At 50.6% G+C, this 17,541-nt stretch overlaps 1 protein-coding gene across 1 annotated transcript in view; it reads right to left on the reverse strand.

The window, feature by feature from the left end:
* Positions 1-820: 820 nt before the first annotated feature.
* Positions 821-17,541, reverse strand: part of HK2 (hexokinase 2) — a 59,900-nt gene continuing 43,179 nt past the window's right edge. Inside the window, exons 8-18 of the mRNA XM_047744778.1 lie at positions 16,607-16,762; positions 15,034-15,267; positions 13,627-13,931; positions 11,701-11,849; positions 11,330-11,449; positions 7,774-7,869; positions 7,228-7,327; positions 6,962-7,145; positions 6,504-6,659; positions 5,064-5,297; positions 821-3,098 (exon numbers count right to left, since the gene is read on the reverse strand). Of these exons, the coding sequence (XP_047600734.1) occupies positions 2,954-3,098; positions 5,064-5,297; positions 6,504-6,659; positions 6,962-7,145; positions 7,228-7,327; positions 7,774-7,869; positions 11,330-11,449; positions 11,701-11,849; positions 13,627-13,931; positions 15,034-15,267; positions 16,607-16,762 (1,879 nt within the window). The 3' untranslated portion in view covers positions 821-2,953. The remainder of the gene's footprint in view (positions 3,099-5,063; positions 5,298-6,503; positions 6,660-6,961; positions 7,146-7,227; positions 7,328-7,773; positions 7,870-11,329; positions 11,450-11,700; positions 11,850-13,626; positions 13,932-15,033; positions 15,268-16,606; positions 16,763-17,541) is intronic.

Here is a 17,541-nt window from a genome sequence, read left to right on the forward strand (position 1 = left end):
GGCTTCTCAGCTCTTTCATCACCTGTATAACCAAGCCCCTGCACTAAAATCTGAAATAATGGGCATGGATTGTCTTCCTGACTGGACTCTGACACAGGATAGGCAGTCCCACTGGATGGGGTGCTCTTTTTTGTTATTATAAAGCATGTAATAGTCAATACCCTCAAAGATGATTCTTGATCTCCATCTGTTTCCTCTGTACAAATTTCTAGAAAATTACACAAAACATGCCTTTGATGCACGTTGCCTCTTTTTCCCCCATCTAAATGGTTGTACCAGCTTGCACCCCAACAGTGTAGGAGATACTTCCATAATCTCATTGTCAAATGGGGCCATGACCGTGGGGGTCAGTAGGGTCTCATGTAGAAGGGATTGCCCAGGTTTGTATTATGTTTATTGGAGAGAGGGGAAAGGCAAGGAGAGGACAGAGGTACATGCTCTTCAGATGTTCTAAGTAGCGGCTATCCATCCTGAATTTGAGTCACATACCTACAGAGACCAGCCAGAGCTCCGGAGGCCTCTGCTAATGGTTCAGCCAAACTCCTTCAATGGTAGTCTCCTGTGCCTGCCACACTTCTTCCTGATGCTTGAAAGCTAGGGGCTCAAAAATGGCCTAGGAAAGGTCATCTATCCTCCAGTTCCACTGGAACTGAGTTTCTGGGAAGAGAAGTATCTGGGGTCAGGACAAGTCTCTGCCACATGCCTATCAAGCAAGCCTATTACCATTATCGACAGTCATCAATTGTTCAGACCAGGCAGGAGTACTAATGTGCCCGCACTCTTAAAAAAAAAAAAAAGTCCTCATGAACCACACGCTGGGTATTTTGAAAAATGTTAAAATTTATTAATAGTTAACATCACATAGTTAATTCAACTAGCTCTTTATTATACATGACAACACGTTTACTAGACTGAGTGCTCAAAGATTTGAGATTCAACACATCCCAGCTGAAGACTGAGACTGTGTTTACACCAGGCAAAGCAGCATCAGCAAGGACGGTCACCTAACTGTGGGAACACAGACGTTCAAAATGCATTTTCCATTTTGGAAACCAACAACATATTTTGAATAGCCACACGCACACACACACAGCTCTACCTTAAAAAAAAAAAAGGTGCAATTTCACAGACAGAGCCTAATTTTCAAGTTTAAAAGTTAAAATTCATCTCTACTTCTTGGGCGTTCTTTAATGATACTCGGATCTAGATGTTCTTAGTACAAGTATGATAAATGCGCAAAGTCGGGTGCTACTCAGCCCTGTTTTTGCTTCCTTATTGTGATCCTTGACTCCTACTCAATAGTGTTCTAGGGCCATTCCCTCTTCACTGTGTAGTTGCAGTGTGAGGGTGTGCATATTTTAGGGAGGAAGTGGCCTTCAGGTTCAGAATTAACTGCACCCCTGAAAGGTAGAGCGTGGAAGATCTCAGGCCACCCCACTCCCCTCACCCCCCCACTCCCCTCACCCCCATCAATAGTTGGGAATAAATACTGTGTACAAAAACAGCTCAGCCTCCAGAAGCCCTCGGACAACGCTTCTTAGAAAAACATTTACAAAACATATCAGTTTTGCCGGGAGGGCACAAATCCACCTTTAAAAGTGTTGTCCCTGAGGTTTTCTGCGTTTGATTGTTTCATTGTTTGGTTTTGGTTTGCTATTAACAGGGAGACAGCATTTTTTAAGAAATGCTCTTGGTGGCCTCCTTTATCTTCTCAGAGAGCTTAAAATTACTGACTGCCCTAAGAATAAACAATTCTTAAGTGAGTCTGTTAAGCGAGTCTGTCTGAAAGGATTCCTGTCTGCTTTGGTTAAGAGCCCGTGTTCTGGTGCCCCAGGAAGGTCTACAGAGAGGAGCCAGTTGCTGCGGTTTCTTCCATCCATAGACCCAGCTTCCCTCGCTGTGTGACCTGTCTTCCACGGTTTCCGGTCTGCAGGTTAAAAAGGAGCCGGGAAGGAGCTACTTGGCCATTCACTCACCCTGAAGGGGCTTCCCTTCTCTTCCCGCAGGCGAATGAGGTATTTCTAGTAACCTGTCAGTATCTTCACCTTCCATCCTCTAGTGACGCTTGTCTACTACAGAGGCCAAGTCTGGAAAGACTCTGTGTGTTTATGTGCATAACACACTGACATATAAATACATTACATACAACCAATCATTACATACAGTGTCAAGGTAAAGGAACAGATGTACTTCATGAACTAAATAAATTTCAAACATAAATTAAAATGAAAGTAAGAGTTGTTTCCACTTCTGCAGGAAAAATTTTAAAAACAGACCAAAAAGTCTCCCCTGCCCCCAAAGGTCCATTGCTCATAGATGACTCGGGAACCCACGTGTGGCCTTGGTGTTGCTTTCTCAGATTCAGGATGCTGTAATTCCAGAAATGAGCCTCTGCTGGAACCCACCAGGCACGTAAAGGAGGTTAAAGAGGGGGTGCCACTTGGCTATCCATGGATCCCCCATTGCTGGTCTTCTCTCACCCCTACCCCTTCTGCCTGTGGGAGAATCAGGCTCAAGAGAGTGGCGGTCCCTCCAGATCTCAGAGGAGAAACATTATTGGCCTCTGAGCGGGGACTGCTCTTCACCTAGAAATACCGTGCTCAGAGTCCATGGAGAAGCCACTGTATCTTCTCATTAGTGTCCCCATCCTGCAGGATTAAGCAGGGATGTGGAATTTGGCCAGGGGGAGGACTAAAGGTTAAAATCTGTCTTGAGTTTTCAAAGAACCAGTAGGTGACAAGTATGAACAAGTCCTTATTTCAAAACATACGGATCTCGGGAGGGCCAAGGCTTGGGCACTAAACTCAACAGTGAGTATCCAGAGAGACCACACCCAGTCCCCTCTCAGCCAAGGAAATGCCCAGGGGCCCATCTATGACACAGGGGGTGACATTTTATAATTTAAAGCAGGGAAGACGGGGAACCAGAGGAAGTCCCTTCCGATTCAGGGACTCTACCGCTGGCCAGCATCGCGGATGCGGCAGGCCACAGCAGTGATGAGCGCTGCCCCCTTCCCGCTGCCGTCCTCTGACTCCAGGAAGGACACGTCACATTTCGGAGCCAGGTCCTTTACCGTCTCATGCATCACTTGGGCAAAGCTGCAAACATGGGGAGGAAGACACAGGGGGAAAAAAGAACACCTCAGTCGTGATTGATTTATGTCCCCCAAGGTGAGATCCTAGGAAGTGATCCTGGAATTACTGAGGTGAGCAAAAGGATGACAGCTATCATGTATTAAACACTCACTATGTATTGTGTGTATCAGAAAACCACGGCTTCGAGCGGCTGGCAACATGCCCCAAGTCTATGTCACAGCAGGCCAAGTGGGAGCAGAGAGCCACTGGGAGGCAACTGTCTGAGATTCTGGGATTGTGTTCTTAAAATTCACCAGTGGAAGACAGGGTCAAGGGTCATGGGCACCACAGGTGTGCCCTGTGGAAGTACATAGCCTGTCCACGAACTCTGGAAGACCAAGCCCCATGCATGTAATACTTTGTTTTCCAGGGGTATGGACTCACGCAGACCCACATCTAATCCAAAATGCCATTAAAGATGAAAGGAGCAGGCTCAGGGGCTTGCTGTTGGCACATTATGGCGATCATCAAGCTTTCAGTATGGGATCAGAGAAAGAGATAGTCACCATGTCCCCCAACACAGCAGGGTACCATACTGTTTGGTTTTCTTTCCATTTGAACCTGTCGTGAGGAGAATTCCTGCCCTCTCTCCTTTTGGGACTGGCTTCTCCCACACAGCATGTAAGTTTTGAGATGCATCCACATCGAAGTATGGGATTGCAGTTCGTAAATTTTCCAGGCTGTGGAGTGTTATCTTTGAATGAGTATACTGCAGTTTTATTGTAAAGCTAATGGATACTGGTTACGACGATGCCCTCGTCATCTATGGAACACACCTAGCATCAGGAGCTTGACTTCTGTCCCCCTCCCGACTCTCATCTGGGACCAAGATTCCCACTTACAAGGCACCGATCATCAAGAGAATGGGCTTGGAAAGGCAAGTTTCTCTCTGAGGCAACATTTCCATCAAGGAGTCTCTCTGTCCTCACTCTTTCCCACCTACTGCCTAGACAGGGTAACAGCTCTATTCTTTTAACTTTGAGCAGGGAAGCTTCCAGGGGGAAGGGATTGGGGCAATTCCTGAATTCAGGATGATTTACTCAAAACATATGCAAATGAGTGAAGAAGGGAGAGAACAACAGTTGATGAGAGAAGAGAGACAGAGAGACAGGGAAAAGTGTAGAAAGAAAAGGGAATTCAGTGCTTCCACACTGGGGTTGGGGAGGTTCGAGCGACACACTTTCTATCAGAAGCCAGACAGTAGATACTTTCAGCCTTGTGGGTAACTACTCTGTCACGGTGGCATGAAAGCAGCCAGAGACAACACATATGTGAGTAGGCAGGGGCGAATTCCAATAAAACTTTATTTACAAAAAGCGTCATGGCTCTAGTCGGCAAGCTCCCATGCCAGACTACAGAAAATACCCCACTCTGGAGCTCCAGCATACCTTCCCAGAATATTCTCAGGAGCACTGTTTGTAACGGACACAATCTAGAAATAACCCAATATCCATTAGCAGTACAATAAAACTATAGTATACTCATTCAAAGGTATGTTCCACAGCCTGGAAAATTCACAAACTGCAATCCCACACTTCCAGATGGATGCATCTCAAAACTATACATTCTGTGTCGGAGAAGCCAGTCCCGAAAGGAGAGATGCCCAGGGAGATTCCCCTCACAACTGGTTCAAATTTAAGGAAAACCAAACAGTACGGTGCAAATACAGACACACAGGGAAAGGCAGCTAGGGACCGAGTTACCAGAGGACCTTCCCCCGGCAGGGGTCAGGGGTGTGATACCGAGTCCTACAAGCTGGGTGGTCAAACACAGGCCTACTTCTGGTTATTAACCTTTAAACTCAAGCGTCTATGCTATGAACACTCACTTGGAACACTAGGCGGTTTGCTGTAAAATGGCGGGGGCGGGGGTAAGGAAAGAGCTGGACAGAGAGAGAGATGGACGGGAGAGCAGAGGTCAGGTACTCACTGGGGATGCAGCTTGTACAGGGTCCCGTCCACGCCCACGGTCACTTTGAGGGTGTCCAGCCCCCGGTTTTCTCGTATCTTGTCCACCACAGCGGCCATGCCTGCACCACAGAGCTGGGCTGCCCGCCGCGCCACCACGATGCACACCTCCTTGACGATGATGCTGTCGTCACAGGTGCTCTCGAGCCCCAGGTGACGCAGGATGGCACGGACCTGCAGCAGCGCCAGGCAGTCACTGCGGGGGGACAGCGAGCGGTCAGTCATATACACGAGCGGCTGGCAGCCCACACGCCAGGGGTCTGGCCTGGCAGCGGCCCCCACCAGATGCCTCCTGTTTTTGAACTCGGTCCAGAAACCAATGCTCATCCCACTGGATCCCCTGGGAACCCCCCCTGGGTGTGACAGTAATGCCAAGACACAGCTCCTATTTCCACCTGGCCCACATGAGGTGCGGCACTGCTCATTACAGCTGGTACTCAAGAGAACAGTCTAGGGAAAGTCACCGTCTAGTGTTCCACTTGTTTGGTAAGAATAAAGGCAGTGTGGATGCCGGCAGTTGGCATTTTCAGCTGCAAAGCTCTTTCCTACCCATTTCCTCCACCTTGTTCCTGGGTCAAGAGGACAGGCACCCCCTACCTCCCAGCACAGATCCTCACTCCGGCTCTACTCCCCCTCCTAGGGGGGTCTGATGGCGACTCGTGCACACTCTTCATGAAACAAGACATGAATCGAATTGTAAGAAGAATATACTTGTTATTCTATCAAGGAAATGGTCTTAGGAATCAGCCTCCTGCACACAAACGGACATGCAGATGTGAACATATGCCTTCTCTTCACTGGTGCAGAAGTGCTATGGCCCCCAACCTGGCCGCTCACCTGCCTCCTGCTTTCCCACGCACCAGAGAGTGATGCACAGCAGTCATTCGCGAAGGGCTCCGAAAGGCCCTGTTCTAATTTGCAGTGGACCTTGCCGCCATTACTGGCCACGAGGAGAGAGGCTGTGCTCTAACAAGCCACTGCACGGCCTGATTTCTGACCGCCTGGCATGCCAGCCCTCACTCGACCCTGCTTCTCCCATCACCGCAGCCACGGTCAGAAGCGTCCTCCTGCCAGGCACGAATGCTTTAACAGGCCACATCCTCTGTGCGTTCCCAATTTATTGCCTGTGCACAGGTTATCTTCCCACCTTTGAGAGTTGGCCTAAAACCCAACAATATTACTTTGCAAGGACACCTGGCAATTCAGCAGGATTTTTCATGCTTAAAATGCCAACTATCCATAAGTTACTCAATAAACAGTACAGTATGACTGTCTCTGCAACCAAACTCACCTGTAATAGAAGCCATAGCCTGGTCTTTCTTGGGGTCTGGAAACCCTTCAGCTCGCTGTCCCATTAAAGGGAGGACAGAGGTCCCACCCAACCCTGGGCCCTAATTCTCACCTCTCAATCTGAGACAGGAACTTGGTCTCAAAGATCCCTCTTGTCTTGAGTCGTTCTGAGATGCGGCCACGGAAGAGGAGCCCACGCTTGGTGAAATCGATGAGGATGTTTCGGACGATCTCACCCAGGTACATGCCACTGATCATTTTCTCGAACCTGCAATGCCAGTAACGTTCACAGAGGTTACAGAGGAGAGGGAGATGCCCTGGGCATTAGCAAGGAGAGGGCATGCTGAATCCCTTGGGCGGGAAAGGATGTGCTGCTTGATTCACTTGGGCAGGACAGCTGCTGTCTGCACACACTGACCCATGGCCTTTGGCAACTCTGACAACAGTGCCTGCCTGAGGCCCGTGGGGTTCCCTGGGATCGTTCCCATCTTCTGGGCTCATTACCTTCCAGTGCTTACTCCCAGCCCCTCACAGACATGTACCAGGACCCACACGCACTGGGGCACCCACCTCTGTCTGCCGGGGTTGAGGGAGAGCTCATCCACGGCCACATCAAATTCCGTGCGGAAGTCGTCGAGGCATCCATTGTCCCCGAAGGCCCCCCATTCCATGTTGACACACATGCGGCCCTCTTCCCCCTCCACCAGCTCCACGTTCCGCATCTCCTCCATGTAGCAGGCGTTGCTGCCCGTACCTGCCAATCACAACATGTCAGCCTCTCACGTGGCACCATCCTCCTTCCACGCGAGCCTGTGGGTCCCGAGCCGGGTCCTTACCTACGATGAGGCCGACTTCGCAGTGAGGGTCTTCATAGCCACAGGTCATCATCGTCCCGACCGTGTCATTCACCACAGCAACCACGTCCAGGTCAAACTCCTGAGGGGGCAAATGAACCCCAACATTTTCCTTCAGACACTTGCAAGGGAAATTTGTGTGTATATAAAGTGTACTTTATATAGCATGGCTCATTCTCTCTTTTCATTCATGCCCCTAGGGGCTCAAGTGTCACCTCCTCAGGGAGGTTCCCTGCTTGTGCTATTAAGAGTGCCCTTCTCCAGACCACTCACCCTGTCCTCACCCGACTTCCTTTCTTGTCCCGGTGCGACAGCACCTGACATTAGCTCATGGGTTTGTTTATATCTCAAGAGTTTGTTGTGGTCATTCCTGAGTCCCCAGTGCAAGAGCAAGGCCTGACACACAGGGGACACTCAATCATCACTGAAGGATCACGTTCATTCTCCCCCTAACCCACACGCCTTCTCCCAGAGTCTCCCCACTTTCTAAACAAGGTCATTCTGGGCCTCATCCCGCGCCTGTCCCACCTCTCGCCGGTGGATGGCCTCCTTCAGCAGCGTGACCACGTCCTCACCCTCGCAGCCCGATGCCTTGAAGCCTTTAGTCCACTTGAGGAGGATGCTCTAAAAAAAAAAAGAAGAAAGAAAATCACACAGAACCATAGAGGAGGATATCAGAGGATATGTGTGCCTTCCCTGCAGCCTGGCTGTGTCCCCGGTTCCCAACCTCACCACCAAGTAGTACGGTCCCCGCTTCAGTGACCACACGCAACGGCGCACCTGCCAGGCATGCATTCCATCATTTACTCCTCACAGCAAAGTGGTGAAATGTCATCATAAGGCCCCTTTTCTAGGCAACTACAGCTCTGGGGTAAGCTGCCCGAGGCCCGAAGCCAAGGGTAAGGCCCAGGCACCCCAATTCCATGGGACCCCAAGCACCACACAACTGCCCCAGCCATGGAGCCAAGTTCTGTACCCATTTCTTTCACTGGAAAAGCAGTTTGCTCTGTCATTGTCCTATATTTATATCAAAAGTCAGAGTATGTCTCTTAATTGTCAAACTCCCCGGGCATGAATGACCCTAGCTGAGTGACAGCCAGGCTTCACACCACCCCAGGGACGGACGTGCTCTCCTCTCCTCACAGACCACTGTAAGCCACTCATCTTTAATATGGCTGTCCGCTGTGTCACAGGGACCTCTGGGGAACAGATGGATATGCGGTGGTTTTACATGTAGGAGAAAGGATTTGTGTATTGTCCCCTGGTCCCTCTCTACTGCTGCAGCCCATCAGGAAACAGGCACTCAGGGCTCCTGGGGCCCTTCCTGCAAGGCCAGAATCCATAAACACGCTGGATGCTCACTATCCAACCACATCTGGGCCAGGCCTTGCCTGGCCTCACCACCACCTTGGCATTTTACAGCCCAGGCGAGTTTGGAACCACAAGTCAGCCTGGCTGTGTCACACTGTGCTCAGATCCCAGGACTTTTGGAAAAACAAGCTAACATCCCAGCCATTTCCGACTTTGCATACCTACACCCTAGTAACGGTGTGCTCGTCTCCACCTGACTGTCTTGCCCACAGATTAGCTCCGTATCCCTAATGAAATTTTGTATTTGGCACTTTCAAGTTTACAGAATGATTAAATGACATTATGTCAGGTGGTCCTTTATAGTAAAACACGCAGAGGCCTCTGCCGTGGGGAGACATGCCCCAGGCCACCAGGTGGTTGAGGCAGCTTGAGGTCTCTGGGCCATGGCACCTGCTGATTTCCCACTCAACAGGGTATCTTAGCAGAGCAGAACCCAGCTTACAGACCGATGGAATGACAGAGAGAACCCAGCTCCCACTTTATCTGCTCTTAATTTTTATAATGTTAAACTATATACATGCTCCCTACAGAAACTTAGAACATATGGAATGAAATCTGATACAATGACCCAGAATCTTATCATTCGGGTAAAACAGTGAAGGTGTTCTTGGGTCACCTGATAAATACTTCAAGATATATACATATTAGCATGAAAAGGAAGGCATGTTTATTTTTAAAAATTTCAGTAGGAAAAGTTTTATGAATTGCAGTTTTTGTGGGTTTTCATATTGTAGAGACTACCTTTTTCTTAAAAAATTTGTGTCTTACCATCAGTTTTTCTCCCCCATCATTGAAATTTTTTTTTTTTTTTTTTAAGATTTTATCTATCTATTTGGCAGAGAGATCACAAGTAGGCAGAGAGGCAGGGAGAGAGAGAGGAGGAAGCAGGCTCCCTGCTAAGCAGAGAGCCCAATGCGGGACTCAATCCCAGGACCCTGAGATCATGACCTGAGCCGAAGGCAGAGGCTTAACCCACTGAGCCACCCAGGCGCCCCCATCATTGAAATTTCTTTAAAAAAAAAAAACAAAAGCAAAACAAAACTAGTTATTGATACAAGACAGTGGATGGTTCGGAATTTGTTAACTATTTCCCAAGTGTCGAACAACTAGGTTTGTTCCTAATGTTTTCATTATAATAAGCAATGTTTCACTAAGTATCACGTAAGTATGTATCTCTATGTTCCCTTTGGTAAACTGAGGCAAACAGAGACATTCCTATACAATATATTTGAAAATTGTGAAAAAGAAGATCCTTAAAGTTCTTATAAGAAAAAAAAAAGGCCCACTTTTTAATTTTTTTTTTTCTTTTTTTGTCTCTGTAGGAGATGGCAGATGCTAACTTTTTGTGGTGCTGGACTCCTTACACTTCTACCGCGTGCATGTTACCAGCTCAATAAAACCAGTAAAGAACAAAAAAGTGAAAACCAACCACTGCCCTAGGGACAGCGGACACACGATGACACAGGTGTTGGGAAATACTGCATTAGGCAAGGTTTTTCATTGCCGGACACCCCCAAAGCCTTCAGCAAACTGGGGCACATGATGAATTCAGCTGAGGGGAAGAGGAGGAAGCACTTACAAAACTCAGCTGAGCAACATGGAGGCCCTTTCTGGAACCCTACACCAAATGCTGGCCTTTCTTCCCCGCTGGACCGAGCTCCCTGTACCTGGGACATTTCCCACCTCCATGCTCTCCTGCACATGGCCAGGCCTACCTGCCCTTCTTCCCCATCCACTCCTTCTTTGGACTTGGAAGACGATCCAAGTCTCCTTCATGCTCACCGGGTATGTGCTCAGGTTAACGTCACACTGCGTATCCTCAGAGCTCTGGCGCCCCATCGCTGCCCCATTCCCACCGGCGGCTCATGCCTTCCCGCCCTTGCTTACTTGCCATCAGCACAGTTCGTGCCTCAGCCCCTAAAGCAGGGACCAGGCCTTGTGGACCCTGGCCACTCTGTCCATGTGTAAACACGTGTGCACGCTCCTGTTCCAGAGGACCAATCAAGACGGGAAACAACTGCTTAGACAACAGTATCCTAACATCTCATACGCCGACTGTCAGCCCAGAACAAGCCCAAGCACAGTACTCAGCTCTCCTCTGTTCTCAACACACTGTGACCGGAACGGCGGAGCGCACAGCTCTCAGCCTGCCTGCTTCACTCACGCAAGGCTAGCAGAAAAGGAATGAAAAGCAAAGCTACGACAAGAGAAGCACCAGGGCATCTGAACGCCAGGAGGCGAATGAAAATATCCTGCAGGAGCTGGTGAGCTTCCCTGAGAACACGGGCTCAGGGATCAGGAACCAGCACCGAAATCCTGGCTTGGCCACTCCCAAACCTTCTGATCTGGGGCAAGACACCTGGCATCTCTGTAGACTGTTTTCCTTCCTGCAAGATGGGCATGCAAACACCTACCTACCTTATATGGTTGCCGTGAGGGTTAAATGAGGTGACACGCATAGGAAGCCTAGCACCATGCCTGGTGTCAAATGCTGTAAAAACGTTTGTCCTTCATATTTTGGTAAGCACCATCTTCACTTCCCCGAAGATTGTGCCCTAAGTAATCTCCAAGCCCATCATGAGGCCGGTTGTCATGACTGCTTACTCATGCCCTTCTTTGCCTCCTCTCAACTCAACCTTCTCCCCAGTTCCAAACCCAGGCTGGGGTAGGGTCAATAAAGCCCAGAAGCCGGCGACCCGGGAGACTCTGTTACCTCATCCAGGCTGTTCTGCTGGCAGGGGAAGGAGAAGGTGAAACCCAGAGGCAAGGACACACCCTTCATGCCCATGTACTCTAGGAAGTCGGCAATGCACTGGACAATGTGGTCGAAGAGCTGCAGGGAGAAGTGAGGCAGTGAGGGAGGGGCCCCAGTCAGGGTAGGCCAGCCACCCCCATAGGGCCTGGCCACGAGCCCGGGGGCTCCAATGGGGACAAACGCACGCTCAGGCACAAACCCGGCGGGGGAGACCAGGCCAGAGCCCCAGGCCTCCCTGGGACCATGGCTGAAAGGAAGCACCGTCCTCCCAGGTGAGAATGGGTATCCACTGGGGTCCCCTCCCAGAGGTGCCACACGCCTGGTCTCACCTCGTCCCCTGTGCCGTGCATGACCTCCTGCGGGATAGAGTAGATCTTGTTGTGCATTTCCACGCCGCGCCGCTTTCCATTCCTCACGCGCACAAGCAGGACCCGGAAATTGGTGCCCCCAAGGTCCAAGGCCAGGAAGTCACCTTTCTCTGAAAAATAAACAAACCCAGGAGGGTGAAGGGCTGGAGCGTTAGCATGTCAGCACCACAGAGAGTGATGGTCTAAAGCCCTTTCCCCTAACACAGACATCTCCTGTCAGCCCCAAGCCCCTCAGGGGAGATAGACTGTGCGGTACAAACAGGAAAGAAAATAAGATCCCTGGGATGAGATCCTGCTGCCTCTGTAGTGGTCCTCAGATGAGGTCAGGTGGCCCCAGAAGTCACAGTGAGCTCCACAGGACACTGGAGATTGTGATCTGTGATACATACACTCAAAAATATCTAGGGGCGCCTGGGTGGCTCAGTTGGTTAAGTGTCTGCCTTCAGCTCAGGTCATAATCCCAGGGTCCTGAGATCAAGCCCCGCATCGAGCTCCCTGCTCAGCGGAGTCTGCTTCTCCCTCTCTCTCAGCCCCTCCTCTCTGCCTGTGTTCTCTCTCATGCACATGCTCTCTCTCTCTAATAACCTTGAAAATAAAAATCTAAATGTGTCATTCATGCTAAATCAAAGGCCACCTTCTCTTAGCTTCTAGAATAGAGAAGAGGGCGCCTGGGTGGCTCAGTGGGTTAAGCCGCTGCCTTCGGCTCAGGTCATGATCTCAGGGTCCTGGGATCGAGTCCCACATCGGGCTCTCTGCTCAGCAAGAAGCCTGCTTCCCTCTCTCTCTGCCTGCCTCTCCGTCTGCTTGTGATCTCTCTCTGTCATATAAATTAAAAAAAAAAAAAAAAAAAAGAGGCCAGAGGGTCTTTTAGAATAGAGAAGAAACAGCAGAGGTCAACTCTTCAAAGGAAATAGAAGGGAAATCTTTTCATATGAGAAAACCCTCTTCGGTTGGGCAATCATAGTTAACGAGCTGCGTGCCTCTCACACACTCCTCCGGCAACCCTGAGGCAGCCCTGAGGAGGAGGCACTGCCTTTCCCTAGAATGGAGGAGGGAGACCTGGCTGAGCTAGGCTGAGTCACTCCCTCAAGCCCACGGGGTCAGGAGAGAGTAGAGCAGGCACGGTGGCCTGGTCTCTGCCTGTCACCTGCACCAGCTGTGTGACACTGGCCTGCTCAATGTTAGCTCTCGCTGCACTTGGAAAAGACAACCATTTCTTAATGTGCAGACCCAGACCATGGGTGAGCAATATTTTCCTGTGAAGTGTTGGGCCCTAAACCTTTTAAGTCTCATGAGACACAGTTCCTGCTGTAACCACACGTTGTCACAGTAGCGCAGAGCAGCCATAACAGTATGTGAACAAACCAGCACAGCTGTATATTGGTCAAACTTTATTTAAAAAAAAAAAAAAAAAAAAAACTGGCAGTGGACCCGATTGAGCTCATGGGCCAACTGGCCCTGGAACCAAAATTCCTGGGTTCAAATCCCAGCTCTGCTGTTTTCCAGCCGTGGGAACGTTGGCAGGTTTCTTCATTTCTCTGTACCTCAGTTTTATGACAAACGTATTAGTTTGTTAACAAAAATTAATTGCGAATCTGCTAACAGTTAAAGGTGAAATAAATTACATATGTGTAAAATGCTTACAGAAGTGTCTGACCCACTGTAGGCATTCAGTAAGTGTTTATCATTATTAATTATTTTTCAATTTGTAGCAGAGGAATGCCTGGGCTGAAGTTCTTGAACACTAGAATCTTCTAGTACTGCAGCTAAAGAAACATATTCTGGTCCCAATACCCAGTGCTACAGTGAAGGGAGCCCTCCCAGGGCATCAACACCAACCAGGATGAAGGCCACCGCAGTGGGCTGGGTGGCAGCCCCATAACCTACCTGTACCGTCAGGTGTGGCACACACGTACGTGGGCAGCATCTTGACAGGAGCAAGGGCATGAGTCTCCTTGCTCAGACCGCGCTCCATTTCCACGTTCATCCTCCTCTTGACCTCCAGCAGCTGCTCACGGCTCAGCTTCAGAGCCTCCAGCGTTTTTTGGCGGGCTCGGTGCTGGTCAGCCAGCCGGTAGGCCACAGCCGTCACCATGGCTGCCCCCTTGCCGCTGCCATCCTCCGAACGCAGGAAGCGGACATCACAGTCTGGCACCAGGCGCCGCACTGCCTTGTGAAGACGCTTGGCAAAGCTGAGGGGAGGAGATGGGGGAAGTCCACCGTGAGGGTCAAGGGTACAAAGGGCTCACCGCCTCAGCCCCAAGGCCAGGAGGCACCCGCAGAAGCAGACGTGGCCCTAAATATCCTCTCCCCACTTGCCCAAGTTTGCACTCAACACCGCTCAAGTTCAGACAGCCATGTGGGGCCACTGCGGCTGAGGGAAGGGGAACAGCCTGGTGCACCAGTCACATGAAGACCTCCCATCCCACACACCACGGCCCCTCCACCCAACACATCAGCCTCCGAAATCAGGGGATTCCGAGACCAGCTACAATTTGTGCTCTAGTGCTCCTTTCATTAGATGCTGCCTGGGAGAACCCCAAAACAGAAAAAGGAGAAAAGAGACTTTGGTCTCTTTGGGCAGTTTCTGCTGACAATCCCCAAGTTGTCTAAACAGCTCAAGACAACAGGTGTGTCCAGCAAGAAATTCTCAGGTCGTGGCTGTGCTGAGCCACGCTCTCCGGGGCCTCACATTCCCAGTGTGGTCTATGGGCAGCACCACCCCCTACAGGCCCAGATACAGGGTCCCAGGCTGGACCCTCCTGAATCAAAATCTGCCTCTTGACAAGAGCCCTAGGTGAGACCTTTGGCATCAACCGATTCAGATAATGCAGGCACACGAACTGGTGCTCATATCCGGCGAAAAAGAGATAATAAGTGGGCACAAAAGAGAGATCAGATCAATACCCAGGTCAGCCAGAGAGGCTTAGCCAGGGTGCGCTCTGGCAAAGAACACAGCACCTGAACTGACCACCCAGAAACATGAAGAGTCAAGGAAACAAGTAAGAGAAACCTGAACTCTTCAGCAAGAAGGTGGCAGACAGAGCCCCATGGCCAGGAGAGCCCTGGCTAGAGCACCAGTCATCGGAAGCCCTCAGAAATCATCCCTGCGCAGGAAACTACCCTCGAAACCCCACACGCCCAGCTGGGAGCTTATTCTGCAAAGCCCCTCAGTGCCATGGCCCATCTCCATGGCCCCAAAAGGCCAAATGGAGCGGGCCATGGAGTCACTAGGGTCTCTCGCAGGCCTGTTGGGGTCCCGGTGTGCTCTGGGGCCCAGGCACGCTGACTCACTGTGGGTGCTTCTTGTAGACGGAGCCATCCACCCCAATGGTGGAGCGCAGCCGCTCCTCGCCCTTGTTCTCCTTGATGCGCCGCAGCACGGCCGCCAGGGTCGCAGCACACAGGCTGGCCGAGCGCGTGGACACGATCTGGCAGATCCGGTGAGTGGCCACACAGTCCTCCTGTGTCGGGTCTAGGCCCAGCCGCACCAGCACCTCACGGGCCTTCCGGGTGCCATCCTTCTCCCTGGGAAAGAAAAGGACAGTGCATGGGCACAAGTCCAACCCACTGGGGCCAGCAGGAGGGGGTCTATGAGCCGACAAGGAAACCGCTCAGCTCCAGCAAACACCACCGCCCAGCGAGGACAGACATCCTGTTCGTGGCTCTGCCCATCAATGGGGAGGCAGAACAAGGGGAAAACACAACAGAACCAACAGGAGGCTCTTCTCCAAGACACACAGACACACACAGACACACACACACAGTGCTCATGAGCTTCTTTTTCCCAATGGGAAAAGCAGTATTTTTTATGTTATATACTATGTAAGGACAATGTAAGGACTAGGCGCTGTTCTTATGACTTCACACACCAAGCTCCGTGTGCGTTATGTGTGTGTGTGTTGAGAGAGAGAGAGAAAGAAAGAGAGAGGAAGAAATAGAGATAAAGACCTGGAGAACAAGCTATGTTTGGTCATCTAGGGATAGAGCAAACACTGTCCCTGCTACTAGCCATGCCACTGGGGATCCCACCCCATTCTCTCACTATGAAGCAGTCAGCTCACTGCCTCTCCCCACAGAGCAGGCACTGCTTTAACCTATGCTACAGACTGTGCTAGTGTCTGCTGCCGTGAACTCTGCAGTCTTCTCAGGGGAGCTAAATGCCTCACAAGTATGCACTGTTCCATTCCATCGGGGTTTAATAAGCAGGAACAATTCCCTCAAGAGTTTCCACTTGAGGTCGCTGGAACAGTTTCACTGCTCTCTTTAGCACCGAAGTCCCCTCCTCTCCACCATCTGGTCCCTGAAACAAGGAGGCCTCCTCAAGTGACGAGTGGAACTCTTAAGAACAGGAAACCAGGCCCAACTCTTTGGATACTGTTAACTGAGAAACAGGATTCAAGGCTATCCTTACTCCCACCCATGCCACTCTGTGAAATGCAGGCCTCTGCTCTACCTACTGGAACTAAATGGGTAGATCTCAGGGCCATCCAAAGACCTATTCTTCTGTTAGAGAAGGAGGGATCAGGACAGAGCCCTTTTGGAGAATCACCAGCAGAAAAAGAAATGTCAGAGCTTCAGAAGGGCAAGAAAGTAGATGTGTGAGTCATCAAGGGGCCCACTGGGAGCCTCTGGCATCAAGCCAAGCCCCACCCATGCAGCACCAGGAGCCACTTGGGTAGCGGAGAAGGGTAGAGACTATCTGAAAAGTTTAAGTCAAGCCAGAGGCCTGCCATGACCCACGTTGCGCAAGACCCTCTTGCTATCCAAATCTGAAGGGTCAAGGGCCAGTTCTTGTTCCTCATTCCCCAAGGGCCCATCCACCCTTCCAGAGACCCAGCGAACAGAGAGGGACCCAGAAGCTTACCCTTCAATATCTGAAACGTCTTTGGTCTCAAACTGGCCAGTGGCAAGAAGCCCTGGGCTGAGCTTCCCCCCGAAAAGCAGCTCTTCCTTGGCCATCTTCACCAGGATAAGCCTCACCAGTTCCCCCATGTACATCCCACTGATCATCTTCTCAAATCTGCAGGGATACAAACCAAACAATAAGAATAGTCCTTGCTGTCAGTGAACTCCCAACTTCCCCATGGAGGCAACAGGCATGCAAGGGAAGCTGGGGCACAGCGCAGTGCTAACTTGGGTGGCATTGCCGGGAGCCTCAATATTTATATACAATAGAAAAGGGCCAATATGGTCCAATTAACAGCATGGGCCCAGTAACATCTCACACTGGCCTCCCTTTGCAAGGTCATTTGTGGATTTCTAGAAAAGCAGGTACAAAACCCAGGGGTGGGGTGATGGGCAAGATTAGAAGGGCAGCCTGGGACATACGAGAAGACGCTCTGAACATCAGATGGTGCTGGGAATCTGGGAGTGGGACACGTTGGCAGTTTCTGAGCAGGCAGGTGACAAGAGAAAGGCGTGTTCTAGAAAGGCTGTCCCCAAGCTGAGAGCTATCAGTTAACTTAATTTATTTTTTCAACACTAGGTGATGCTATTTTCTTTAGAAGCCAGTCTTTCTGGCTCAAAGGGTGTGATCCAAGAAACCGAATCTTCACCATTCTTTGTGGCCAAGAGGGCCCTTTCTTGGTACCTAAGGATATGGGGCCTAGAAAGGAGGCTCCCCCAGGGCCTCCTAGGCTGGGCTTCAGCAAAAAAACCCGGGGGAATGGGGTGAAGGGATTATGGCGTCGGCTGGTACAATCTACGAGAGAGGAAGCCAGGCCCTCCGGAAGAGACTCGCTCAAGACCTAAGGCCAGGTATGGCAGGACTGGAGCTCAGAGTAGAGCTGGCCAACTTGC

The sequence above is a fragment of the Lutra lutra genome, chromosome 9 (genome assembly GCF_902655055.1).
Source record: "Lutra lutra chromosome 9, mLutLut1.2, whole genome shotgun sequence".
Lineage (NCBI taxonomy): Eukaryota > Metazoa > Chordata > Mammalia > Carnivora > Mustelidae > Lutra > Lutra lutra.